This window comes from Bombina bombina, chromosome 1 (assembly GCF_027579735.1).
Source record: "Bombina bombina isolate aBomBom1 chromosome 1, aBomBom1.pri, whole genome shotgun sequence".
Classification (NCBI taxonomy): Eukaryota; Metazoa; Chordata; class Amphibia; order Anura; family Bombinatoridae; genus Bombina; species Bombina bombina.
This window is the reverse complement of record NC_069499.1, coordinates 765,445,212-765,467,050: the sequence shown is the minus strand read 5'-3', so window position 1 is coordinate 765,467,050 and position 21,839 is coordinate 765,445,212. Positions and strand designations below refer to the sequence as shown.

Below are 21,839 nucleotides of genomic sequence, written 5' to 3'. Positions count from 1 at the left end.
TGCTGAGAGACATGATGAGGAAGATCAGAAACATATGTAGTGTTGTGAGGAACACAGTTATGAATGATGGAGTTATTATTTCTGTGAAAGTGACAGCAGTTAGTGACAGACTAATAAATACAAGACCATAGTCATGTGTGCTCTATAGTTATGATGATGGAGCTTGACTAGACCTTTTATCTATATATCTCCTATTTTTTTTCCACAGCCTGTAATTCCAACCAGTCCTACAAGTGGAAACACAACACCTACTGGTACAATAGGGATGTCATCCAAGGTGGACAGCTCAACTCTTCATGACGTTTTCATTCTTTCTCCTGTGTCCGGACTTTATAGTCCAAGGTAAATACCTTGATAATTTCCCAGTGGATTTCAGTAGAACCTGCACAATGAAGTAACATGTTAACGGAGAATGCAACAAATATCCTCAATATCTGGATGGAACTAGGACAACATAAATAGGCATACCCATGTAACATAGACAGAATTTTGACAGAAGATTAAATATAAGTTTTGCCTATTCCCACCATGTAAAGCAGATACATCATATTCATAATGTTATACTTGGGCACTGAAACTAGCAATCACAGTCTTTCCAAAACACGTAAACTAACTTACCTATGACAAAATGAGAAACAAGCATGGAAGTTCAATATAATTACATAATTAAAGGGACAGTATACTGTAAAATAGTTTTTCCCTTAATGTGTTTACAATTGCTTTTTTTTACCAACTGCAGAGTAAAAATTTATGAAAATTAGCTTTTGAAGGTTTATTTGTGTATATTAATGCTCTTATTTTGTGTTTTGAAGCCACAACCTAATAAAAGGGGTTGAGCTTGTAGGTATAATCAGATCTCATTACTTTATCACTTTGTGTACATATATCTGCTTCTTTATCTTATATCTGTTCATAAACCAATAACCAGTACTTGGAGAGAACAATCGAAAATCAACATTTTATTACCTTATCTCTTCTATATCCCACTGGGAGTGTAATTTCTTCTGCTGGTTGTGTTTACACAGCTTAGCTATAGCTTGGACCTGCGGCCACAAACTTTCAGAATAGGTGGGGATACCACTGGCTAAATCAACTATTTGAAATGCCAATATAAGGGCAAAGGAGCTACTTGTAAGCAATTTAATACACTCCAGCAGGTAAAGTGGATCATTGGGAACAAATTAAAGGGGAGAACATTTTTGAGTAAACTGTCCCTTTAAGAACATATTTTTCTTTAGAACAGTTGCTTACCCATTCTAAAGGCAACCTACATCAATAATACATATTGAATATGTGTTCTTTTAAAAAGTAAATGTAATCATGCCATTACTTTATTTCAGGGACAGCCAACTTCCTAACACATGAAGGCCACAAATCAATATTTTGAAGTCATAAATGTAATTTTATGGCTATTAAATTATCAAATAATACAATATTTTCTAAAATTGTCCAGTGGCACGTGGTCGCATTTAGGTAAGGCTGTGGGCTCTGTCTGCTGTCTTCTTCTCCAGAGAGTTCTTTAGGGTTGTGGCCACTCCAAAGCACACATTTTTATTTCAACTTTCTACTAGGGCCACAAAAATGATGGCACACATTTAAAAAAAAAAAAAAATTCCCGGAGCCCCAAAAACTAGTGCATAGGGCCATATGTGGCACTCGGGCTGCCAGTTGGCTATCCCTGTTATATGTATTTGAATTATAAAATATTGCAACCAAGGGCTCTTGACAACTCAATCTTGTTTTGAATCCAATGTGTTTGAGTAATTCTACCATTAAATTATTATTATTACTTTACCTTTGATACATTTTGTGAACATTTATCTTTCACTTTTTGAGGTACAGAACAACATGATAATTTTTACGAGCGTGCAAGATTAGTTTATTAGATGTTCCTCACAAAGGTTTTTATGTCTTATGTTTTTGTCTAATGATTGTAGGGACGAAATTGGGATTATGTCGTGTGATGATGTTAATAAATACGGAGTGGGAAAGTCAGGAATGAAAGGCTCAGAATCTCCCAGCTATTTCCTCGAGCATGAAAGTGGCAAATATTACACGTTAATTGAAGGTGAGGGACATCAAGTTGGCTCAGAATATGAAAGAGGTAGATCTACAGGGGTGCGGAGAAGAGAAAAGACACCAACACACGGTATGAGCCATTACTGTGGCCTTGTTTTTAACATGATGTTGAAGGAAACATGCGGTTATGTGAAAAAATAATATTGCTAGAAGAGTCTTACTCATATGTGACTTTTTTGTTGTTGAAAGGTTTAAATAATATTTACTAATTAACAGTTTACGGTCTTATATGAACATTTCTGGGGTCAGTTTCTTTGGAGGCAGACCGCTCACAGTTACACTGATATGCACAAAATTATCACTGTTGGCAACTTATAACTTGTACTTACGTTGTAAAGTTCTAAGCTTACCCTTAAAGGGACAGTGAAGTCAAAATTACATTTAAATGTTTTTGGTAGGAGCATTAAAACAACTTTCCAATTTATTTACTATAATCCATTTTGCTTAGTTCTTTTGCTATCCATTGTTAGAGTAGTCCTAAGTGAGCTCAGGAGCATACACGTGCCTTTAGCCGTTTGATAGCAGTGTTTATAGCATTGTTATACATAGTTGCAATCACTGCTGACACACATGCACGCTAGTAGCTTACCAAGATTTAATCTTCAACAAAGGATACCATGAGGACAATGACAATTTGATAATAGAGGTAAATTGCAAAGTTGTTTAAAATTAAAAACTCTGTCTGAATCATGAGTATTTAATTTTGAATTTACTGTCACTTTAAGGAAGAATAAATAGTAATCAACAAGCTGGGGGGTTCTATCATTATACCAGAGATGTGTGCATCTACCCTAATTCTGATTGGTAGATATTCTCTGTGCACAGAGCATAAAGCATACTTCAGTTTCTGTGTTAGTGTTGAGAAATGTACAGTGTCTGCATATGGTGGCGATCCGGGTTCAAAACAGGCAACCTTTTTAATGTTACTAGTATGCTGAGGCTGCAAAGACTATTGGAGAAGATTTTGGAGTGGGGTGATTACCTAGCAACTGCAAGTCGTCAGGGGCATGCTAACTAGTATAGTGGTTAGGGTAAGTAGCATTATTGAGGAAGGGCTGCCACTAGAAATTATTAAACAATTGATTGGGACCCCCCTCCACCCTTTGACCTTTGCAATTTTTTTGCTAAGTGATTAAAATGCGTGCACACTTTGAATATAGTAAAACGGTAGTAACCCACATACACAGAAATACACACAGAAATGCTCACGCACACATACACAGACACCAACAGAATCGCACACACACAGACACCCTCAGAAAAACATACACAGACATGCAAAAAGAGATCAGGTACCAAATCAGTCCACATTAGCAACAATGCAAAAAGGAGATCCAAGGCCAAGTCAAGTAACCAGGCTAAAGTCAAAACCGAATATCAGGACAATAAACAGAAGGTTTCCAACAATCAGGCAGAGGCACAAATAATGAGATAGACTCTGTGTCAGGACAGGGAGTGGCTAGAAAAGCAGCTTATATAGCCAGAGATAACTGCAGAAATACAACCAGCTGACAGGTATGTAGTGTAAGTTAGCCAGCAACAGCAAGCCTCTGGAAATAGTCTGACACAAGCCCTCCAGTGGCTCAGGGCAAAAATCCGGAGTTCTTACCCTCACTGAATCAGGAAGGTGTGTATGTGGTAAGTGTTTTTTGGGCAGATCATTTTTGTAGTTGTTCCGTGGGCAATAACATGCAATATCTTTAAAGGACCATTAAATAAAGTAGAATGGCATAATAAAGTATATAAAAGAAAGATATTGCTGGCCCCTTGTGTAATGTGACAGCCATCAGACAATCACATACTCTTATAGGTATACTCATAGATAAATGAGTTACAAAGTCTGCAACGAAAAAGAGTGCCTTACCCCTGCAATTATTTAGGAAAAAATCTCACTGAATAATACAGGAACGATTTTTAACCATTCATACTTTATCTTTATTGGTTTAACTATTCAATCATACACGTTTAAACCACTTAAACTCTCTAGATATTAATATATAGCATAGATGTGTGAATAATACCTCTGAGAATCATGTATCTATATGTGAAACATTGTACTTGGTTTGTATAATATCAAGCAGTCAGATACAAACATTTTTATGGTACAACGTTTTATGGTACAACGCCGTAACATAAAACTCATAACTAAAGTGCTAAAAAGTACACTAACACCCATAAACTACCTATTAACCCCTAAACTGAGGCCCTCCCGCATCGCAAACACTATAATAAAAATTTTAACCCCTAATCTGCCGCTCCAGACACCGCCGCCACCTACATTATATTTATTAACCCCTAATCTTCCGCCCCCAATGTCGCCGCCACCTACCTACACTTATTAACCCCTAATCTGCCGCCCCCAACGTCGCCGCCACTATATTAAAGTTATTAACCCCTAAACCTAAGTCTAACCCTAAACCTAACACCCACTAACTTAAATATAATCTAAATAAATATTCCTATCATTAACTAAATTATTCCTATTTAAAACTAAATACTTACCTATAAAATAAACCCTAAGATAGCTACAATATAACTAATAGTTACATTGTAGCTAGCTTAGGGTTTATTTTTATTTTACAGGCAAGTTTGTATTTATTTTAACTAGGTAGAATAGTTATTAAATAGTTATTAACTACCTAGCTAAAATAAATACAAAAGTACCTGTAAAATAAAACCTAACCTAAGTTACACTAACACCTAACACTACACTATAGTTAAATAAGTTAACTAAATTAAATACAATTAAATAAATTAAATTAAATTAGCTAAAGTACAAACCCCCCCATTAAATTACAGAAAATAATAAACAAATTACAAAAATTTAAACTAATTACACCTAATCTAATAGCCCTATTAAAATAAAAAAGCCCCCCAAAATAAAAAAAAACCCTAGCCGAAACTAAACTATCAATAGCCCTTAAAAGGGCCTTTTGCGGGGGATTGCCCCAAAGTAATCAGCTCTTTTACCTGTAAAAAATACAAACAACCCCCCCAACAGTAAAACCCACCACCCACACAACCAACCCCCCAAATAAAATACTATCTAAAAAATCCTAAGCTCCCCATTGCCCTGAAAAGGGCATTTGGATAGGCATTGCCCTTAAAAGGGCATTTAGCTCTATTGCAAGCCCGAACCCTAACCTAAAAATAAAACCCACCCAAAACACCCATAAAAAAACCTAACACTAACCCCCAGAAGATCGACTTATCGGGAGACATCTTCATCCAAGCTGGGTGAAGTGGTCCTCCAGACGGGCAGAATTCTTCATCCAAGCTGGGCAGAAGTGGTTCTCCAGACAGGCAGCCAATAGAATGCGAGCTCAATCCTGTTGGCTGATTGGATCAGCCAATAGGATTGAACTTCAATCCTATTGGCTGATTGCATCAGCCAATAGGATTTTTTCTACCTAGAATTCTATCAGCCAATCGGAATCTAAGGGACACCATCTTGGATGACGTCACTTAAAGGTACCTTCATTCTGTTTTAGTCGTCGGAAGAAGAGGATGCTCCGCGTCAGATGTCTTGAAGATGGAGCCGCTCCGTGCCAGATAGATGAAGATAGAATATGCCGTCTGGATGAAGACTTCTGCCCGTCTGGAGGACCACTTCGCCTGGCTTGGATGAAGACTTCTCCCGGTAAGTCGATCTTCAGGGGGTTAGTGTTTTTTAAGGGTGTATTGGGTGGGTTTTATTTTTTAGATAAGGGTTTGGGCGACAAAAGAGCTAACTGCCATTTTAACGGCAATGCCCATCCAAATGCCCTTTTCAGGGCAATAGGGAGCTTAGGTTTTTTTAGATAGTATTTTATTTGGGGGTTGGTTGTGTGGGTGGTGGGTTTTACTGTTGGGGGGGGTTGTTTGAATTTTTTTTACAGGTAAAAGAGCTGATTACTTTGTGGCAATGCCCCGCAAAAGGCCCTTTTAAGGGCTATTGGTAGTTTAGTTTAGGCTGGGGGGGGGTTATTTTGGGGGGGCTTTTTATTTTAATAGGGCTATTAGATTAGGTCTAATTAGTTTACATTTCTGTAATTTGTTTATTATTTTCTGTAATTTAGTGGGGGGGGTTTGTATTTTAGCTAATTTAATTTAGGTAATTGTATTTAATTTAGTTAATTTATTTAATTATAGTGTAGTGTTAGGTGTTAGTGTAACTTAGGTTAGGTTTTATTTTACAGGTAAATTTGTATTTATTTTAGCTAGTAGTTATTAAATAGTTAATAGCTGTTTAATAACTATTCTACCTAGTTAAAATAAATTCAAACTTGCCTGTAAAATAAAAATAAACCCTAAGATAGCTACAATGTAACTATTAGTTATATTGTAGCTAGCTTAGGGTTTATTTTACAGGTAGGTATTTAGTTTTAAATAGGAATAATTTAGTTAATGATAGTAATATTTATTTAGACTTATTTAAATTTTATTTAAGTTAGTGGGTGTTAGGTTTAGGGATAGACTCAGGTTTAGGGGTTAATAACTTTAATATAGTGGCGGCGACGTTGGGGGCGGCAGATTAGGGGTTAATAAATGTAGGTAGGTTGCGGCAACATTTGGGGCGGCAGATTAGGGGTTATTAAATATTATGTAGGTGGCGGTGATGTTGGGGCAGCAGATTAGGGGTTAATACATATAATGTAGGTGACAGCAGTATCCGGAGCGGCAGATTAGGGGTTAATAATTATAATGTAGGTGTCGTCTATGTCGGTGGCGGCAGATTAGGGGTTAATAAGTGTAAGATTAGGTGTTTAGACTCGGTGTTCATGTTAGGGTGTTAGGTGTAGACATAACTTTTATTTCCCCATAGGAATCAATGGGGCTGCATTAAGGAGTTTTACACTGCTTTTTTGCAGGTGTAAGACCTTTTTTCAGCCGGCTCTCCCCGTTGATTCCTATGGAGAAATCGTGCACGAGCACGTTACACCAGCTCACCGCTGACTTAAGCAGCGCTGGTATTGGAGTGCGGTAATGAGCAAAATATTGCTCAACGCTCACTTTTTGTCTTTTAACAATGGGTTTCTGAAAACCCGTAATACCAGCGCTGTAGCTAAGTGAGCGGTGAGGGAAAACTGCTTGTTAGCACCGCACAGCCTCTAACGCAAAACTCGTAATCTAGGTGTAAGTGTTTTTAAACATGTATGATTGAATAGTTAAACCAATAAAGATAAAGTATGAATGGTTAAAAATCGTTCCTGTATTATTCCGTGAGAATTTTTCCTAAATAATTGCAGGGGTAAAGCACTCTTTTTTGTTACAGACTTTGTAACTCATTTATCTATGAGTCTCCTTAGTGCTATATTGCCCCCCTAACAGGTACTTGTTGATTACAAAAATATTTGGCACCTATAGGTACTTACCATTAGTACTTTGTTACCTATTATCTTGTTACTATATTATAGGTATACACTTTGAACTCTTGCACGTGCTCACTAGGAGAATTTATTTTTTTCTTACCAACATTGTGGTATTGTTGTTATATCCTTGTAAATTACATTTGTTTCAAATCATCATTGTTAATTGAAGTGGTTAACTCACTAACACTCAGCCAAACCAGTGACTCATGAATTTAAGAAGCATTCTATAGAAGCATTCTTCCTGTGTTAATACAGGACAAACCATAATCTACTGTGTTGTCTTACAGAGATTTTATAAATGGGACTTATTTTATATTTTATCTGAATTAGGGAATTTGGATGAATTGCAGTTTATTGTTGGTTGAAACTATTTGTGTCCTAATAAAATATTAACTTGTTGGGCTTGAAGAGGCATGACTCTTTCCAGTAGAAGCATGTAGAGGGGGTACTTACCACCCCAATATTATGGCTGCCCCCCAATGGTGTTGACACGTTTTTTCTTTCTACCACCAGGCCCAGCTCCAAACATTCCCACCAACAGCACATCCTGACCCTGCTCACACCACACCTTGGCTCCATCAATGTCACGCTCAGTCCCAGACAACATGGCCCTGCCTACAAATCGCCAGTTGGTGTTCTGGAAGTTCCCCCCCCCCCCTTATATAATTTCTGCCACAGCTTTTATTATTATTATTATTATTATTATTATCAGGTATTTGTAGAGCGCCAACAGATTCCGCAGCCATGTAAACATAGTCAGTATACAGGATAACTTTTGTAGGGATCAAATTGGTAGAGGGCCCTGCCAAGAGTTTCACTGTTGTAGTCAGCTCTTATAAAGGTGAACTGCAAACAACTGTTCTCATAGGCTTACATTCTAAGGGGTTCAAGGGGAAAGCAATGGATTAGGAAAGGTTAGTGTAGGTTGTATGCATCCCTGAATAGTAGAGCCTTTAAGGAGTGCTTGAAGCTGTTAAAACTAGGGGAGAGTCTTGTGGAGTGGGGCAGGGAGTTCCACAAGATGGGGGCCAGTCTGGAGAAGTCCTGTAAACAGGAATGTGAGGAAGTAACAAGAGAGGAGGAGAGAAGGACATCATGAGCAGATCGAAGGGGACGGGAGGGAGAGTATCTGGAGACAAGTTCTGAAATGTAGGGGGGGATCAGTGCAGTTGAGGGCTTTGTATGTCAGAGTGAGGATTTTGTGTTTAATCCTAGAGGCAAGAGGAAGCCAGTGAAGGGATTAGCAGAGAGATGCAGCAGGTGAAGAGCGACGTATAAGCAAAATGAGCCTGGCAGAGGCATTCATAATGGATTGTAAAGGAGCTATGTGGCAGCTAGGTAGACCAGAGAGGGCGAAGTTGCAGTAGTCGAGGTGGGAAAGGATGAGAGAGTGGATTAAAATCTTAGTTGCGTCTTGTGTAAGGAAATTTCGAATTTTAGAGATGTTTTTAAGGTGGAAACAGCAAGCTTTAGCCAAGGACTGAATGTGAGGAGTGAAAGAAAGGTCTGAGTCAAGTGTGACCCCGAGACAATGGGCATGCGGGGTAGGGGTAATGATGGAATTATCAACAGTTATAGAAAATTTGGGGGTGGAGATATTGGAAGAAGGGGGGAAAATAAAGAGTTCAGTTTTGAAGAGATTTATCTTAAGTTAGTGAGAGGACATCCAAGATGAGATATGAGAAAGACAGTTAGTGACATGGGTTAGTAAGGAAGGAGGTAGGTCTGGTGCAGAGAGGTAGATTTGGGTATCATCGGCATACAAATGATATCGAAACCCATGGGACTTTATTAAGGAACCTAACGTGTAGATTGAAAAGAGAAGGGGACCGAGGACAGAGTTGACGTACCCCAACAGAAAGTGCTAACGGGGCAGAGGATGCTCCGGAGAAGGCTACACTAAATGTACGGTTAGACAGATAGGAAGAGAACCACAAGAGAGATGTGTCGCAGATGCCGAAGGATTGGAGGGTTTGGAGCAAAAGAGGGTGGTCAACAGTGTCAAAGGCTGCAGACAGGTCAAGGATGATAAGCTGAGAAAGGTGGCCTTTGAATTTTGCTGTAAGTAGGTCGTTGGTAACCTTGACAATTGCTCTTTCTGTGGAGTGATGGGGACTAAATCCAGATTGCAGTCGGTCAAGAAGAGAGTTTAGTGTAAGGAAATGGGATAGACGTGCATATACTAGCTTTTCGAGGTGCTTTGAGGCAAGAGGGAGTAGGGAAATAGGGCGGTAGTTGGATGGGGAGGTTGGATCGAGGGAAGGTTTTTTGAGGATAGGTGTGACTAGTGCATGTTTTAGAGATGAAGGAAATATACCAGTGCTGAGGGAGAGGTTGAAAATGTGTGTGAGTATGGGGGTGAGGGTAGAAGAGAGGGAGGGGAGTAGCTGTGAGGGGATGGGGTAGAGGGGACAGGTAGTGAGGTGGGAGGACAGTATAAGGTCAGAAACTTCATCCTCGTTAACAGGGGCAAAAGAGCTACATTTTTTGATATTTGGGTTTTTGATGATTGTGAGCTTTTGAGGGGGTGGGAGATTGGTAGTATGTTGAGAACTGATTTCATTTTTGATGGAGTCAATTTTATTTATTGAAGTGGCTGGCAAAATTTTGAGCTGAGAGAGAAGTTGTATTATGAGATGGGGTGGGCGGAGAAGAGTATTGAACGTGAAAAACAGACGTTTTGGGTTAGAGGAAAGAGTAGAGATGAGATTAGAGAAGTATTGTTGCTTATAAAGATTAAGGGCAGAATAGTAGGAGTTCAGGATGAACTTGTAGTGAAGAAAGTCAGCTAAACTCCAAGATTTCCTCCAGTGTCACTCAGCAGTACGGGAACATCTGAGTAGGTACCGAATCAGAGGAGTATGCCAAGGCTGAGGATGAGAGTGTGGTTACTGAACTATGGTTGGAGGGGACAGATTGTCAATGACTGGTGTAAGGGTGGAGTTATAATGGCAGATAGATTGGTCAGGGCAGGAAAAGGAGGTCATGGATGAGAGGAGAGGTTTGAGAGAGCTAGCGAGCTGTTGAAAATCTAATGACTTAGTGCTTCTGTGAAATTTGGTGTGAGGGGTAGAGGGAGTTGTAGGGAGTGAAGTGATGTTGCAAGTTAGGAGATGATGGTCAGAAATAGGGGAGTTTGTGAAATTTGAGATAGTGCATCGATAGGTGAAAATCAGATCAAGGGAGTGACCATCTTTGTGAGTGGGAGAATCAGTTCATTGTGACAGGCCGAAAGAAGAAGTGAGTTGAAGAAGTTGTATTGCAGAGGAGGCAGTAGGATTGTCAAGAGGGATGTTAAAGTCACCAAGAATGAGGGCAGGGGTGTCTGAGGAAAGGAAATAAGGAAGCAAAGCAGCAAAGTGATCTCAAAATTGAGTTGGGGAGCCAGGGGGGTGGTATATGACTGCAACACGTATAGAGAGAGAATAAACAAATAATGTGTGCTTCAAATGAAGAAAATGTGTGGGAAGAGAATGGCTTTTCATCAAACGAGTAGGATGTAAAAGCAAATGAACAAATAAATTATATTGTTGAATTTCTTTCAAATTGCACTTAAACTTTTACTTAACATTATTCAAAGGAGAAAAGAAAAATTCAATTTTGGAATTATCAACAGTTATAGAAAATTTGGGGGTGGAGATATTGGAAGAAGGGGGAAAAATAAAGAGTTCAGTTTTGAAGAGATTTATCTTAAGTTAGTGAGAGGACATCCAAGATGAGATATGAGAAAGACAGTTAGTGACATGGGTTAGTAAGGAAGGAGGTAGGTCTGGTGCAGAGAGGTAGATTTGGGTATCATCGGCATACAAATGATATCGAAACCCATGGGACTTTATTAAGGAACCTAACGTGTAGATTGAAAAGAGAAGGGGACCGAGGACAGAGTTGACGTACCCCAACAGAAAGTGCTAACGGGGCAGAGGATGTTCCGGAGAAGGCTACACTAAATGTACGGTTAGACAGATAGGAAGAGAACCACAAGAGAGATGTGTCGCAGATGCCGAAGGATTGGAGGGTTTGGAGCAAAAGAGGGTGGTCAACAGTGTCAAAGGCTGCAGACAGGTCAAGGATGATAAGCAGAGAAAGGTGGCCTTTGAATTTTGCTGTAAGTAGGTCGTTGGTAACCTTGACAATTGCTCTTTCTGTGGAGTGATGGGGACTAAATCCAGATTGCAGTCGGTCAAGAAGAGAGTTTAGTGTAAGGAAATGGGATAGACGTGCATATACTAGCTTTTCGAGGAGCTTTGAGGCAAGAGGGAGTAGGGAAATAGGGCGGTAGTTGGATGGGGAGGTTGGATCGAGGGAAGGTTTTTTGAGGATAGGTGTGACTAGTGCATGTTTTAGAGATGAAGGAAATATACCAGTGCTGAGGGAGAGGTTGAAAATGTGTGTGAGTATGGGGGTGAGGGTAGAAGAGAGGGAGGGGAGTAGCTGTGAGGGGATGGGGTAGAGGGGACAGGTAGTGAGGTGGGAGGACAGTATAAGGTCAGAAACTTCATCCTCGTTAACAGGGGCAAAAGAGCTACATTTTTTGATATTTGGGTTTTTGATGATTGTGAGCTTTTGAGGGGGTGGGAGATTGGTAGTATGTTGAGAACTGATTTCATTTTTGATGGGGTCAATTTTATTTATTGAAGTGGCTGGCAAAATTTTGAGCTGAGAGAGAAGTTGTATTATGAGATGGGGTGGGCGGAGAAGAGTATTGAACTTGAAAAACAGACGTTTTGGGTTAGAGGAAAGAGTAGAGATGAGATTAGAGAAGTATTGTTGCTTATAAAGATTAAGGGCAGAATAGTAGGAGTTCAGGATGAACTTGTAGTGAAGAAAGTCAGCTAAACTCCAAGATTTCCTCCAGTGTCACTCAGCAGTACGGGAACATCTGAGTAGGTACCGAATCAGAGGAGTATGCCAAGGCTGAGGATGAGAGTGTGGTTACTGAACTATGGTTGGAGGGGACAGATTGTCAATGACTGGTGTAAGGGTGGAGTTATAATGGCAGATAGATTGGTCAGGGCAGGAAAAGGAGGTCATGGATGAGAGGAGAGGTTTGAGAGAGCTAGCGAGCTGTTGAAAATCTAATGACTTAGTGCTTCTGTGAAGTTTGGTGTGAGGGGTAGAGGGAGTTGTAGGGAGTGAAGTGATGTTGCAAGTTAGGAGATGATGGTCAGAAATAGGGGAGTTTGTGAAATTTGAGATAGTGCATCGATAGGTGAAAATCAGATCAAGGGAGTGACCATCTTTGTGAGTGGGAGAATCAGTTCATTGTGACAGGCCGAAAGAAGAAGTGAGTTGAAGAAGTTGTATTGCAGAGGAGGCAGTAGGATTGTCAAGAGGGATGTTAAAGTCACCAAGAATGAGGGCAGGGGTGTCTGAGGAAAGGAAATAAGGAAGCAAAGCAGCAAAGTGATCTCAAAATTGAGTTGGGGAGCCAGGGGGGTGGTATATGACTGCAACACGTATAGAAAGAGAATAAACAAATAATGTGTGCTTCAAATGAAGAAAATGTGTGGGAAGAGAATGGCTTTTCATCAAACGAGTAGGATGTAAAAGCAAATGAACAAATAAATTATATTGTTGAATTTCTTTCAAATTGCACTTAAACTTTTACTTAACATTATTCAAAGGAGAAAAGAAAAATTCAATTTTTTAATATGTTTTTTTTTTTTTACGTCTCTTTAAATAGTCCAGAGATAAATTTGGGCTCAAAACTTGGTTACCATGTTCAGCTCTTTTTTTTATACTCATTCAGCACTGTTCAAAATAAATCTGAATCTTGAAACCTGCTTGAAATATGGGCACCTGTTATCAGAGCTGGATGTGTGCCAGGCGCAAATATTGTTGCCGCCTAAGTTCACTACATTTGGTAAAGTCCATCGTAAGTAATTGGGCAAAAAAGAGCATAGACTGTAGCAGAAAGTCTTCATGTGTTTAGTCACTCTTGGATCGTTTTGCATTTCTTTTTTAATAAGCATGAAAATATGTGAATGGCTGGAGGTGTAAAGACATGAATTATGGGAAAATATGCTTACAAATCTGCAACTTAATATTCTGAATTTAGCAGATTGAGACAGGAGGAATGAACCAAACCTGAAGATGACAAAATTAACTGAAATACATTGTGGGCCAGATTAGAAGTTGTGAGCTATTCACAGGCACAAACACTGTCAGAAGTAAACTTTTAACTTGTGCAGGAGAGCGCGTATTTCAAGTTGAAAGTAAAATGATTATGCGCCAGCGAAACCTGACGCAATCTTACTTGAGGACTTCGGATATTGCAACCTCGCTAACTTCTCCCCCATAGACTTAAATTGAGTGTGCAAACGGAAAAAGAACTTAATAAGGGACATTAAACCCAAAATTTTTCTTTCATGATTCAGATAGAGAATACAATTTTTTAAAAGTTTCCAATTTACTTCTATTATCAAATTTATTTCATTCTCATGTTATTCTTTGTTGAAGAGATACCTAGATAGGTAGTGTGCACATGCTTGAAGCGCTACATGACAGGAAATAGTGCTGCCATCTAGTGCTTCTGCTAATGTATAACATTGTTGAAAAACTGCTGCCATATACTGCTGCAGACACGTGCACACTCTTGAGTTTACATTTCTGCTTATCAACAAAGGCTAAAAAGAAAACAAAGTAAATATGATAATAGAAGTAAATTAGAAAGTTGTTTAAACTTTTATGTTCTATCTAAATCATGAAACAAAAATTTGGGTTTTATGTCCCTTTAACGCTTATTGCTTAAGTGCTAACCCGACATCCCGTTTTACATTCCAATATAAGGAAATATTCTATTTTTTATTAAATATATATTTCTATATACAGTATATACTGTATATCTGATTTTTTTTTTTGTAAAATAATATCTATGCACACAGTAAATACACAGTAAAACACATTGTTAAATATTTAAATTGAATAAAAATGTTTTTTCATGTTTTCAGGTATTTGATTGGAAACGGCTCCAAAGTATATATGTGCATATGTGTTTATACGTGTATATATGTATGTATAAACATATAGGGGGGTAGTTATCAAGCCGTCAACCTCAAATACGCTGGAATTCCGCAGCGTATTTGTGGCGAGGCTGATTCGCCTTAGTTATCAAAGGCTCGAGACCGGCAAAAGTAGAATTTTGTGACGTAAGCTTCGATCCGCCGGACTCAGTCCGACACAGATCGATTCTTACGTCACTCCAGATGTTCCGCACACAAGTGCGGCACATTCTCACTACTTTTGCTAGCTATCAAAAAACTAGCAGGTACGCTCGGCACTTTTCCGGCCCAGCGTACCTGGTTTTCAATCCGCCACCCCTGGAGGCGGCGGATCCCATAGGAATCAATGGGAGTCTGACCATAGCGAAAGTACAAGTTCGCTGCTGACAGACATCCCATTGATTCCTATGGGAGCTGTCTACACCTAACACCCTAACATGTACCCCGAGTCTAAACACCGCTAATCTGACCCCCCCTACACCGCCGCAACTAAATAAAGTTATTACCCCCTAAACCGCCGCTCCCGGAGCCCACCGCAAGCTACTCTATACATATTAACCCCTAAACCGCCGCTCCCGGAGCCCACCGCAACTATAATAAATGTATTAACCCCTAAACCGCCGCTCCCTGAACCCGCCGCAACCTATATTAAATGTATTAACCCCTAATCTGCCCCCCCTACACCGTCGCCACCTATAATAAATTTATTAACCCCTATCCTGCCCCCCACTACGCCGCCGCCACTGTAATAAAATTATTAACCCCTAAACCTAAGTCTAACCCTAACCCTAACGCCCCCTAACTTAAATATTAATTAAATAAATCTAAATAAATTAACTCTTATTAACTAAATGAATCCTATTTAAAACTAAATACTTACCTTTAAAATAAACCCTAATATAGCTACAATATAAATAATAATTATATTGTAGCTATCTTAGGATTTATATTTATTTTACAGGTACCTTTCAATTTATTTTAACCATGTACAATAACTATTAAATAGTTATTAACTATTTAATAGCTTACCTAGCTAAAATAAAGAGAAATGTACCTGTGAAATAAATCCTAACCTAAGTTACAATTACACCTAACACTACACTATACTTTAATAAATTATTCCTATTTAAAAATAAATACTTACCTGTAAAATAAACCCTAAGATAGCTACAATGTAATTAATACTTATATTATAGCTATCTTAGGATTTATATTTAGTTTACAGGTATCTTTGTATTTATTTTAGCTAGTTAGAATAGTTATTAAATAGTTATTAACTATTTAATAACTACCTAGCTAAAAGAAATACAAAATTACCTGTAAAATAAATCCTAACTTAAGTTACAATTAAACCTAATACTACACTATCATTAAATTAACTAAATAAACTACCTACAAATAACTACAATGAAATACAATTACATAAACTAACTAAAGTACAAAAAATAAAAAAAGCTAAGTTACAAAAAATAAAAAAATAAGTTACAAACATGTTAAAAATATTACAACAATTTTAAGCTACTTACACCTAATCTAAGCCCCCTAATAAAATAACAAACCCGGGGGGAACTTCCGGGCGGCGGCCATGACAGGTCGCTGGATTGTTTGCTGCTCCAACTCTTCACATCAATCTGCTTGCAAAACCCATATTAATGCTCCATCAAGTATCATTTACTCCCTTAATTTGTACAGCAGAGTGAACCCTATTGAGGGATACCATTATTTTGCAGTTCTGGAGCTCCATTTAATCTACTGGAATAACACAGGGGCTGCGGCCTATAACTCAACCCCCGGCAGGGATCTGGTGCGTCCCTGTCGTTAAGATACAGTGAGATTCCGCAGAACACTGTAATACCTTTCATCCTTACACAGGAACCAACTACAATTCTCTGATCATTTCAAGAGCTACTTGAAAATAGTGAGTCGCCTATTTACTGGTAACAAGCTACAACTTTTTACGATCGCAATACAGGACACTACTAATATGGAAGCGGTTGATAGGTGGGAAGCTTCTATAACTCAAGCGATTGCCAAATACTTTGAGGAATTGGAACATGACCTGGCCTTAATCTTATGGGACCGCAAGATCACAGCCAAACTGCCTTTGCAGGGCTGCAGCATAGATTACGTCCCTGGACACTCCATTCAGAGAGGAAGCGGTAAGGAGAAAATTGAACTCCTGGCAGACGACACTACTTTTACCGCCTCTATACTAAATCAAACCAGCAATATGCCTGAACAGCCGTGCTGGACTGACATAGAAAGCACAATGGGCGACTTTATGAGGAAAATGGACAATGCTGCACCTCTCCCACAGCCTGTTCTGAGTGCATTGAATCTGACACCCTCTGCCCTGGCCGCGGTAGCGCCGCACTTAAGCATACCTGAGAAAAGCCCTCCAGCGGTGGATGAATGCCTGGACGACGTCCCGGCCACGAGCAGGACAACTCTGCGAGTCTTCAAGCAGCAGCTTACTGTAACTGAAGCGGCAAGTGCAGATTCCGCTATATCCTCATGCCTAGCAAAAGCCCTCAGTACATACTGCCCTAGTGTTGCCAGCGAGATGTGTCTGGAGCGGCGTGAGTGGAAGGCGACATTGGGTGCTCTGAAGATACCTGAACTGAGGCCTGCTTTTTGTGAGGGGTATCCTGCAACAGAGGCTGTGGTTATGATCTCACCGGGAGGTGATCGCCGAAATGCTTTGTCTTTGCAGACGCAAGCCATACACTTCACGGCTGAAATGGAGGCAAGTGACAAATGGTTAACTCTTGTGTCGCCGCAGCCCTTTGCCATATACATTACTAAGGGGTCCCTAGCAGGTGATTCTGCCCAGGCCAACGAACCCACGCACTTGAGAACAGTGCTGATCCTGCAAACACCTTTCTCACCAGATGCCCATTCCAATATAGCTCTGCCGACCCTGAATTGGGACCCTGGCGGACCAGACATACACATTCTGTCAGTCCCTTTAGTCATACCTCGGGGGCTGCTTTTTCTTCTTATTTTTTCTAGTTGGACTATGTATACTTAAATTTTTGCTATCTTCATAAGGGACACGAGTCAGACGGCTCCAGTTAAAGTTTATGTATATATATATATATTATTTTCTGCAGACTTTCAATTTCCTGTCTGGTGCTTATGTTTATATTATCCAGATGTGTTGTTTATATTCTTACCGCTAGCACTTTTACTATTAGCTGGGCTATATACAATTTGCATGCAGCTATTTGATACTCCAAGCAGAGCTGTGTTCATTTTTAGTCATATTACCTAACTCCAGTATCTTATAACATACCTATGAGTGTCTATTACTAACGTTTGACTCCAATGTACATGACTTTATTTTTACACTAGCCTGCTTACCCACTCACCCTAGAAATGTGGCCCAATATTGCTCATAAAAGTACATTTTAGCAGCCACGGCTAGGATATTTGACACAAATGTACCCTTGTGGGGGAGAGGAAATTAATTTTTAACTATTTTTCTTATGTTACAGAGCTCCCCCAGTAGAGCTCCCGCACTAGGGGCCAGACCTTCCAATACATGACAAGATAAGATTTGCTAGTAAAACAATATTTACCTAGCCTTTACGAGACATAAGATTTGCATATTCCTAATAGCCCTGTGCTGATATCCCCACATACTCTTTTCTTTCATCTACTAATAGTCAAGAACATATTATCAGGCTCTATCCTTATTTCTGGCTTGATAACAACTGGTACCTGTTTTAGTAGCTCGCCATACTTCAGTGTTGGTTAATTACCATTCTAAATCACATTTCGGGCCCAAGAGTGGCCCATTTTATTATCTTCCTTCCTCCCCAGTGCCCTCCACTATGCTATACTAATATTTTAGGGGGTCCAAGAGTGGCCTCTATATTCCTTTGAGGGTAAACGTTATACTTTGTATATTCTATTATATCCCAAGGGGAACCTACTATAACGGAAAACATGAGGTTATAATTATTTTCTTATTTACATTTCTAAACCTTAGTCATTGATATGATCTCTTTTTCTGGTGTTTACATGTCATGCAAATTATTGCTTAATGATTATTGTATGTATTAAACCTCAATAAAATTGTTTAAAAAAAAAAAAAAATAACAAACCCCCCCCAAAATAAAAAAAATCCCTACCCTATTCTAAATTACATAAATTTCAAAGCTCTTTTACCTTACCAGCCCTTAAAAGGGCCATTTGTGGGGGCATGCCCCAAAAAGTTCAGCTCTTTTGCCTGTAAAAGAAAAATACAACCCCCCCAACATTAAAACCCACCACCCACATACCCCTAATCTAACCCAAACCCCCCTTACAAAAACCTAACACTAATCCCCTGAAGATCATCCTACCTTGAGTCGTCTTCACTCAGCCGAGCCACCGATGGAACTGAAGAGGACATCCGGAGCGGAAGAAGTTAATCCTCCAAGCGGCGCTGAAGAAATCTTCCATCCGATGAAGTCATCATCCAGGCGGCGCTGAAGAAGTCTTCGATCTGGCCGATGTCATCTTCAAAGAGGCGCTGAAGAGGTCTTCTATCCGGGCGAAGTCATCTTCCAAGCCGGGTCTTGAATCTTCCTTCCGCCGACGCGGAACCACCTTCTTCACCGACGGACTACGACGAATGACGGCTCCTTTAAGGGACGTCATCCAAGATGGCGTCCCCTCAATTCCGAATGGCTGATAGGATTCTATCAGCCAATCGGAATTAAGGTAGGAAAAATCTGATTGGCTGATGGAATCAGCCAATCAGATTGAGCTCGCATTCTATTGGCTGTTCCGATCAGCCAATAGAATGCGAGCTCAATCTGATTGGCTGATTGGATCAGCCAATCGGATTGAACTTGAATCTGATTGGCTGATTCCATCAGCCAATCAGATTTTCCTACCTTAATTCCGATTGGCTGATAGAATCCTATCAGCCAATCGGAATTGAGGGGACGCCATCTTGGATGACGTCCCTTAAAGGAGCCGTCATTCGTCGTAGTCCGTCGGTGAAGAAGGTGGTTCCGCGTCGGCGGAAGGAAGATTCAAGACCCGGCTTGGAAGATGACTTCGCCCGGATAGAAGACCTCTTTAGCGCCTCTTTGAAGATGACATCGGCCGGATCGAAGACTTCTTCAGCGCCGCCTGGATGATGACTTCATCGGATGGAAGATTTCTTCAGCGCCGCTTGGAGGATTAACTTCTTCCGCTCCGGATGTCCTCTTCAGTTCCATCGGTGGCTCGGCTGAGTGAAGACGACTCAAGGTAGGATGATCTTCAGGGGATTAGTGTTAGGTTTTTGTAAGGGGGGTTTGGGTTAGATTAGGGGTATGTGGGTGGTGGGTTTTAATGTTGGGGGGGGGGTTGTATTTTTCTTTTACAGGCAAAAGAGCTGAACTTTTTGGGGCATGCCCCCACAAATGGCCCTTTTAAGGGCTGGTAAGGTAAAAGAGCTTTGAAATTTATGTAATTTAGAATAGGGTAGGGATTTTTTTTATTTTGGGGGGGTTTGTTATTTTATTAGGGGGCTTAGATTAGGTGTAAGTAGCTTAAAATTGTTGTAATATTTTTAACATGTTTGTAACTTATTTTTTTATTTTTTGTACTTTAGTTAGTTTATGTAATTGTATTTCATTGTAGTTATTTGTAGTTAATTTATTTAGTTAATGTAATGATAGTGTAGTATTAGGTTTAATTGTAACTTAAGTTAGGATTTATTTTACAGGTAATTTTGTATTTCTTTTAGCTAGGTAGTTATTAAATAGTTAATAACTATTTAATAACTATTCTAACTAGCTAAAATAAATACAAAGTTACCTGTAAAATAAATATAAATCCTAAGATAGCTATAATATAATTATTAATTACATTGTAGCTATCTTAGGGTTTATTTTACAGGTAAGTATTTATTTTTAAATAGGAATAATTTATTAAAGTATAGTGTAGTGTTAGGTGTAATTGTAACTTAGGTTAGGATTTATTTCACAGGTACATTTCTCTTTATTTTAGCTAGGTAAGCTATTAAATAGTTAATAACTATTTAATAGCTATTGTACCTGGTTAAAATAAATTGAAAGGTACCTGTAAAATAAATATAAATCCTAAGATAGCTATAATATAATTATTAGTTATATTGTAGCTATATTAGGGTTTATTTTATAAGTAAGTATTTAGTTTTAAATAGGATTCATTTAGTTAATAAGAGTTAATTTATTTAGATGTATTTAATTAATATTTAAGTTAGGGGGCGTTAGGGTTAGGGTTAGACTTAGGTTTAGGGGTTAATAATTTTATTACAGTGGCGGCGGCGTAGTGGGGGGCAGGATAGGGGTTAATAAATTTATTATAGGTTGCGGCGGGTTCATGGAGCGGCGGTTTAGGGGTTAAACTATTTATTTAGTTGCAGAGAGGTGCGGGATCAGCAGGATAGGGGTTAATAATTTTATAATAGAGGGCGACGGTATAGGGGGGGCAGGATAGGGGTTACTAGGTATACTGTAGGTGGCAGCGGTGTCCGGGAGCGGCGGTTTAGGGGTTAATACATTTATAAGACTTGCGGCGGGGTCTAGGAGCGGCGGTTTAGGGGTTAATACATTTATAAGACTTGCGGCGGGGTCTAGGAGCGGCGGTTTAGGGGTTAGTAACTTTATTTAGTTGCGGGGGGCTCCGGGGGCGCCGGTATAGGGGGTAGAACAGTGTAGTTTAGTGTGAGTGCTTAGTGACAGGCTAGCAATAAAGCTGGGGAAAAGCCGAAGGGCAGCGAGATCGGATGAGTGATAACTGTCACAGTCCGCTGCTCATCGCCCCGCGGCTTTTTGACAGCTTTATTTGATAACTTAGGCGAACGTATTCAAGGTCCGCGGCGGCGAAGGTAGGCGAGCTTAGGCGGGCGTATTGGGCCGGCGAAGCCAGAAAAGTAGACGGCTTGATAACTACCCCCCATAAACATAAACATATAAACATAGATATGTATGTGTGTGTATGTATATATATATACTGTATATATCTATATATATATATATATATATATATATATATATATATATATATACACATATATATTTAGACATGTATTTGTATGTATATATACATTATAGCCTTTTCCATTCAAACACCTTGTCATATACCATATACCTTTTAACCATATTAACTTTTTATATTTAATATTATGTGAATAATGTTTATCAAATAGTGTATATATGAGTGTTACATTTTATTTTAATGTATTCATGTTGTGTTTAATTAAGCCCTAATAATTTACACAAGGACTTCAGTTGCACTAACCTGACAAACAAAAATATAGTTTGTGCAATCGCGTTTACTTTCAACGCAAGTTAATGCGGGTGCTATATTTTAATATCGCACACGCACTAACATTAGTATGCCACTTGTAATCTAGCCTTGTATGTTTAAAAAAAATCTAATT

At 39.2% G+C, this 21,839-nt stretch overlaps 1 protein-coding gene across 1 annotated transcript in view; it reads left to right on the top strand.

Annotated features, from left to right (window-relative positions):
• The window catches only part of LOC128660873 (connector enhancer of kinase suppressor of ras 2-like), a 957,001-nt gene that overhangs the window by 594,307 nt on the left and 340,855 nt on the right, over positions 1-21,839 (top strand). Inside the window, exons 10-11 of the mRNA XM_053714957.1 lie at positions 209-342; positions 1,938-2,149. Coding sequence (XP_053570932.1) covers positions 209-342; positions 1,938-2,149 — 346 coding nt within the window. The remainder of the gene's footprint in view (positions 1-208; positions 343-1,937; positions 2,150-21,839) is intronic.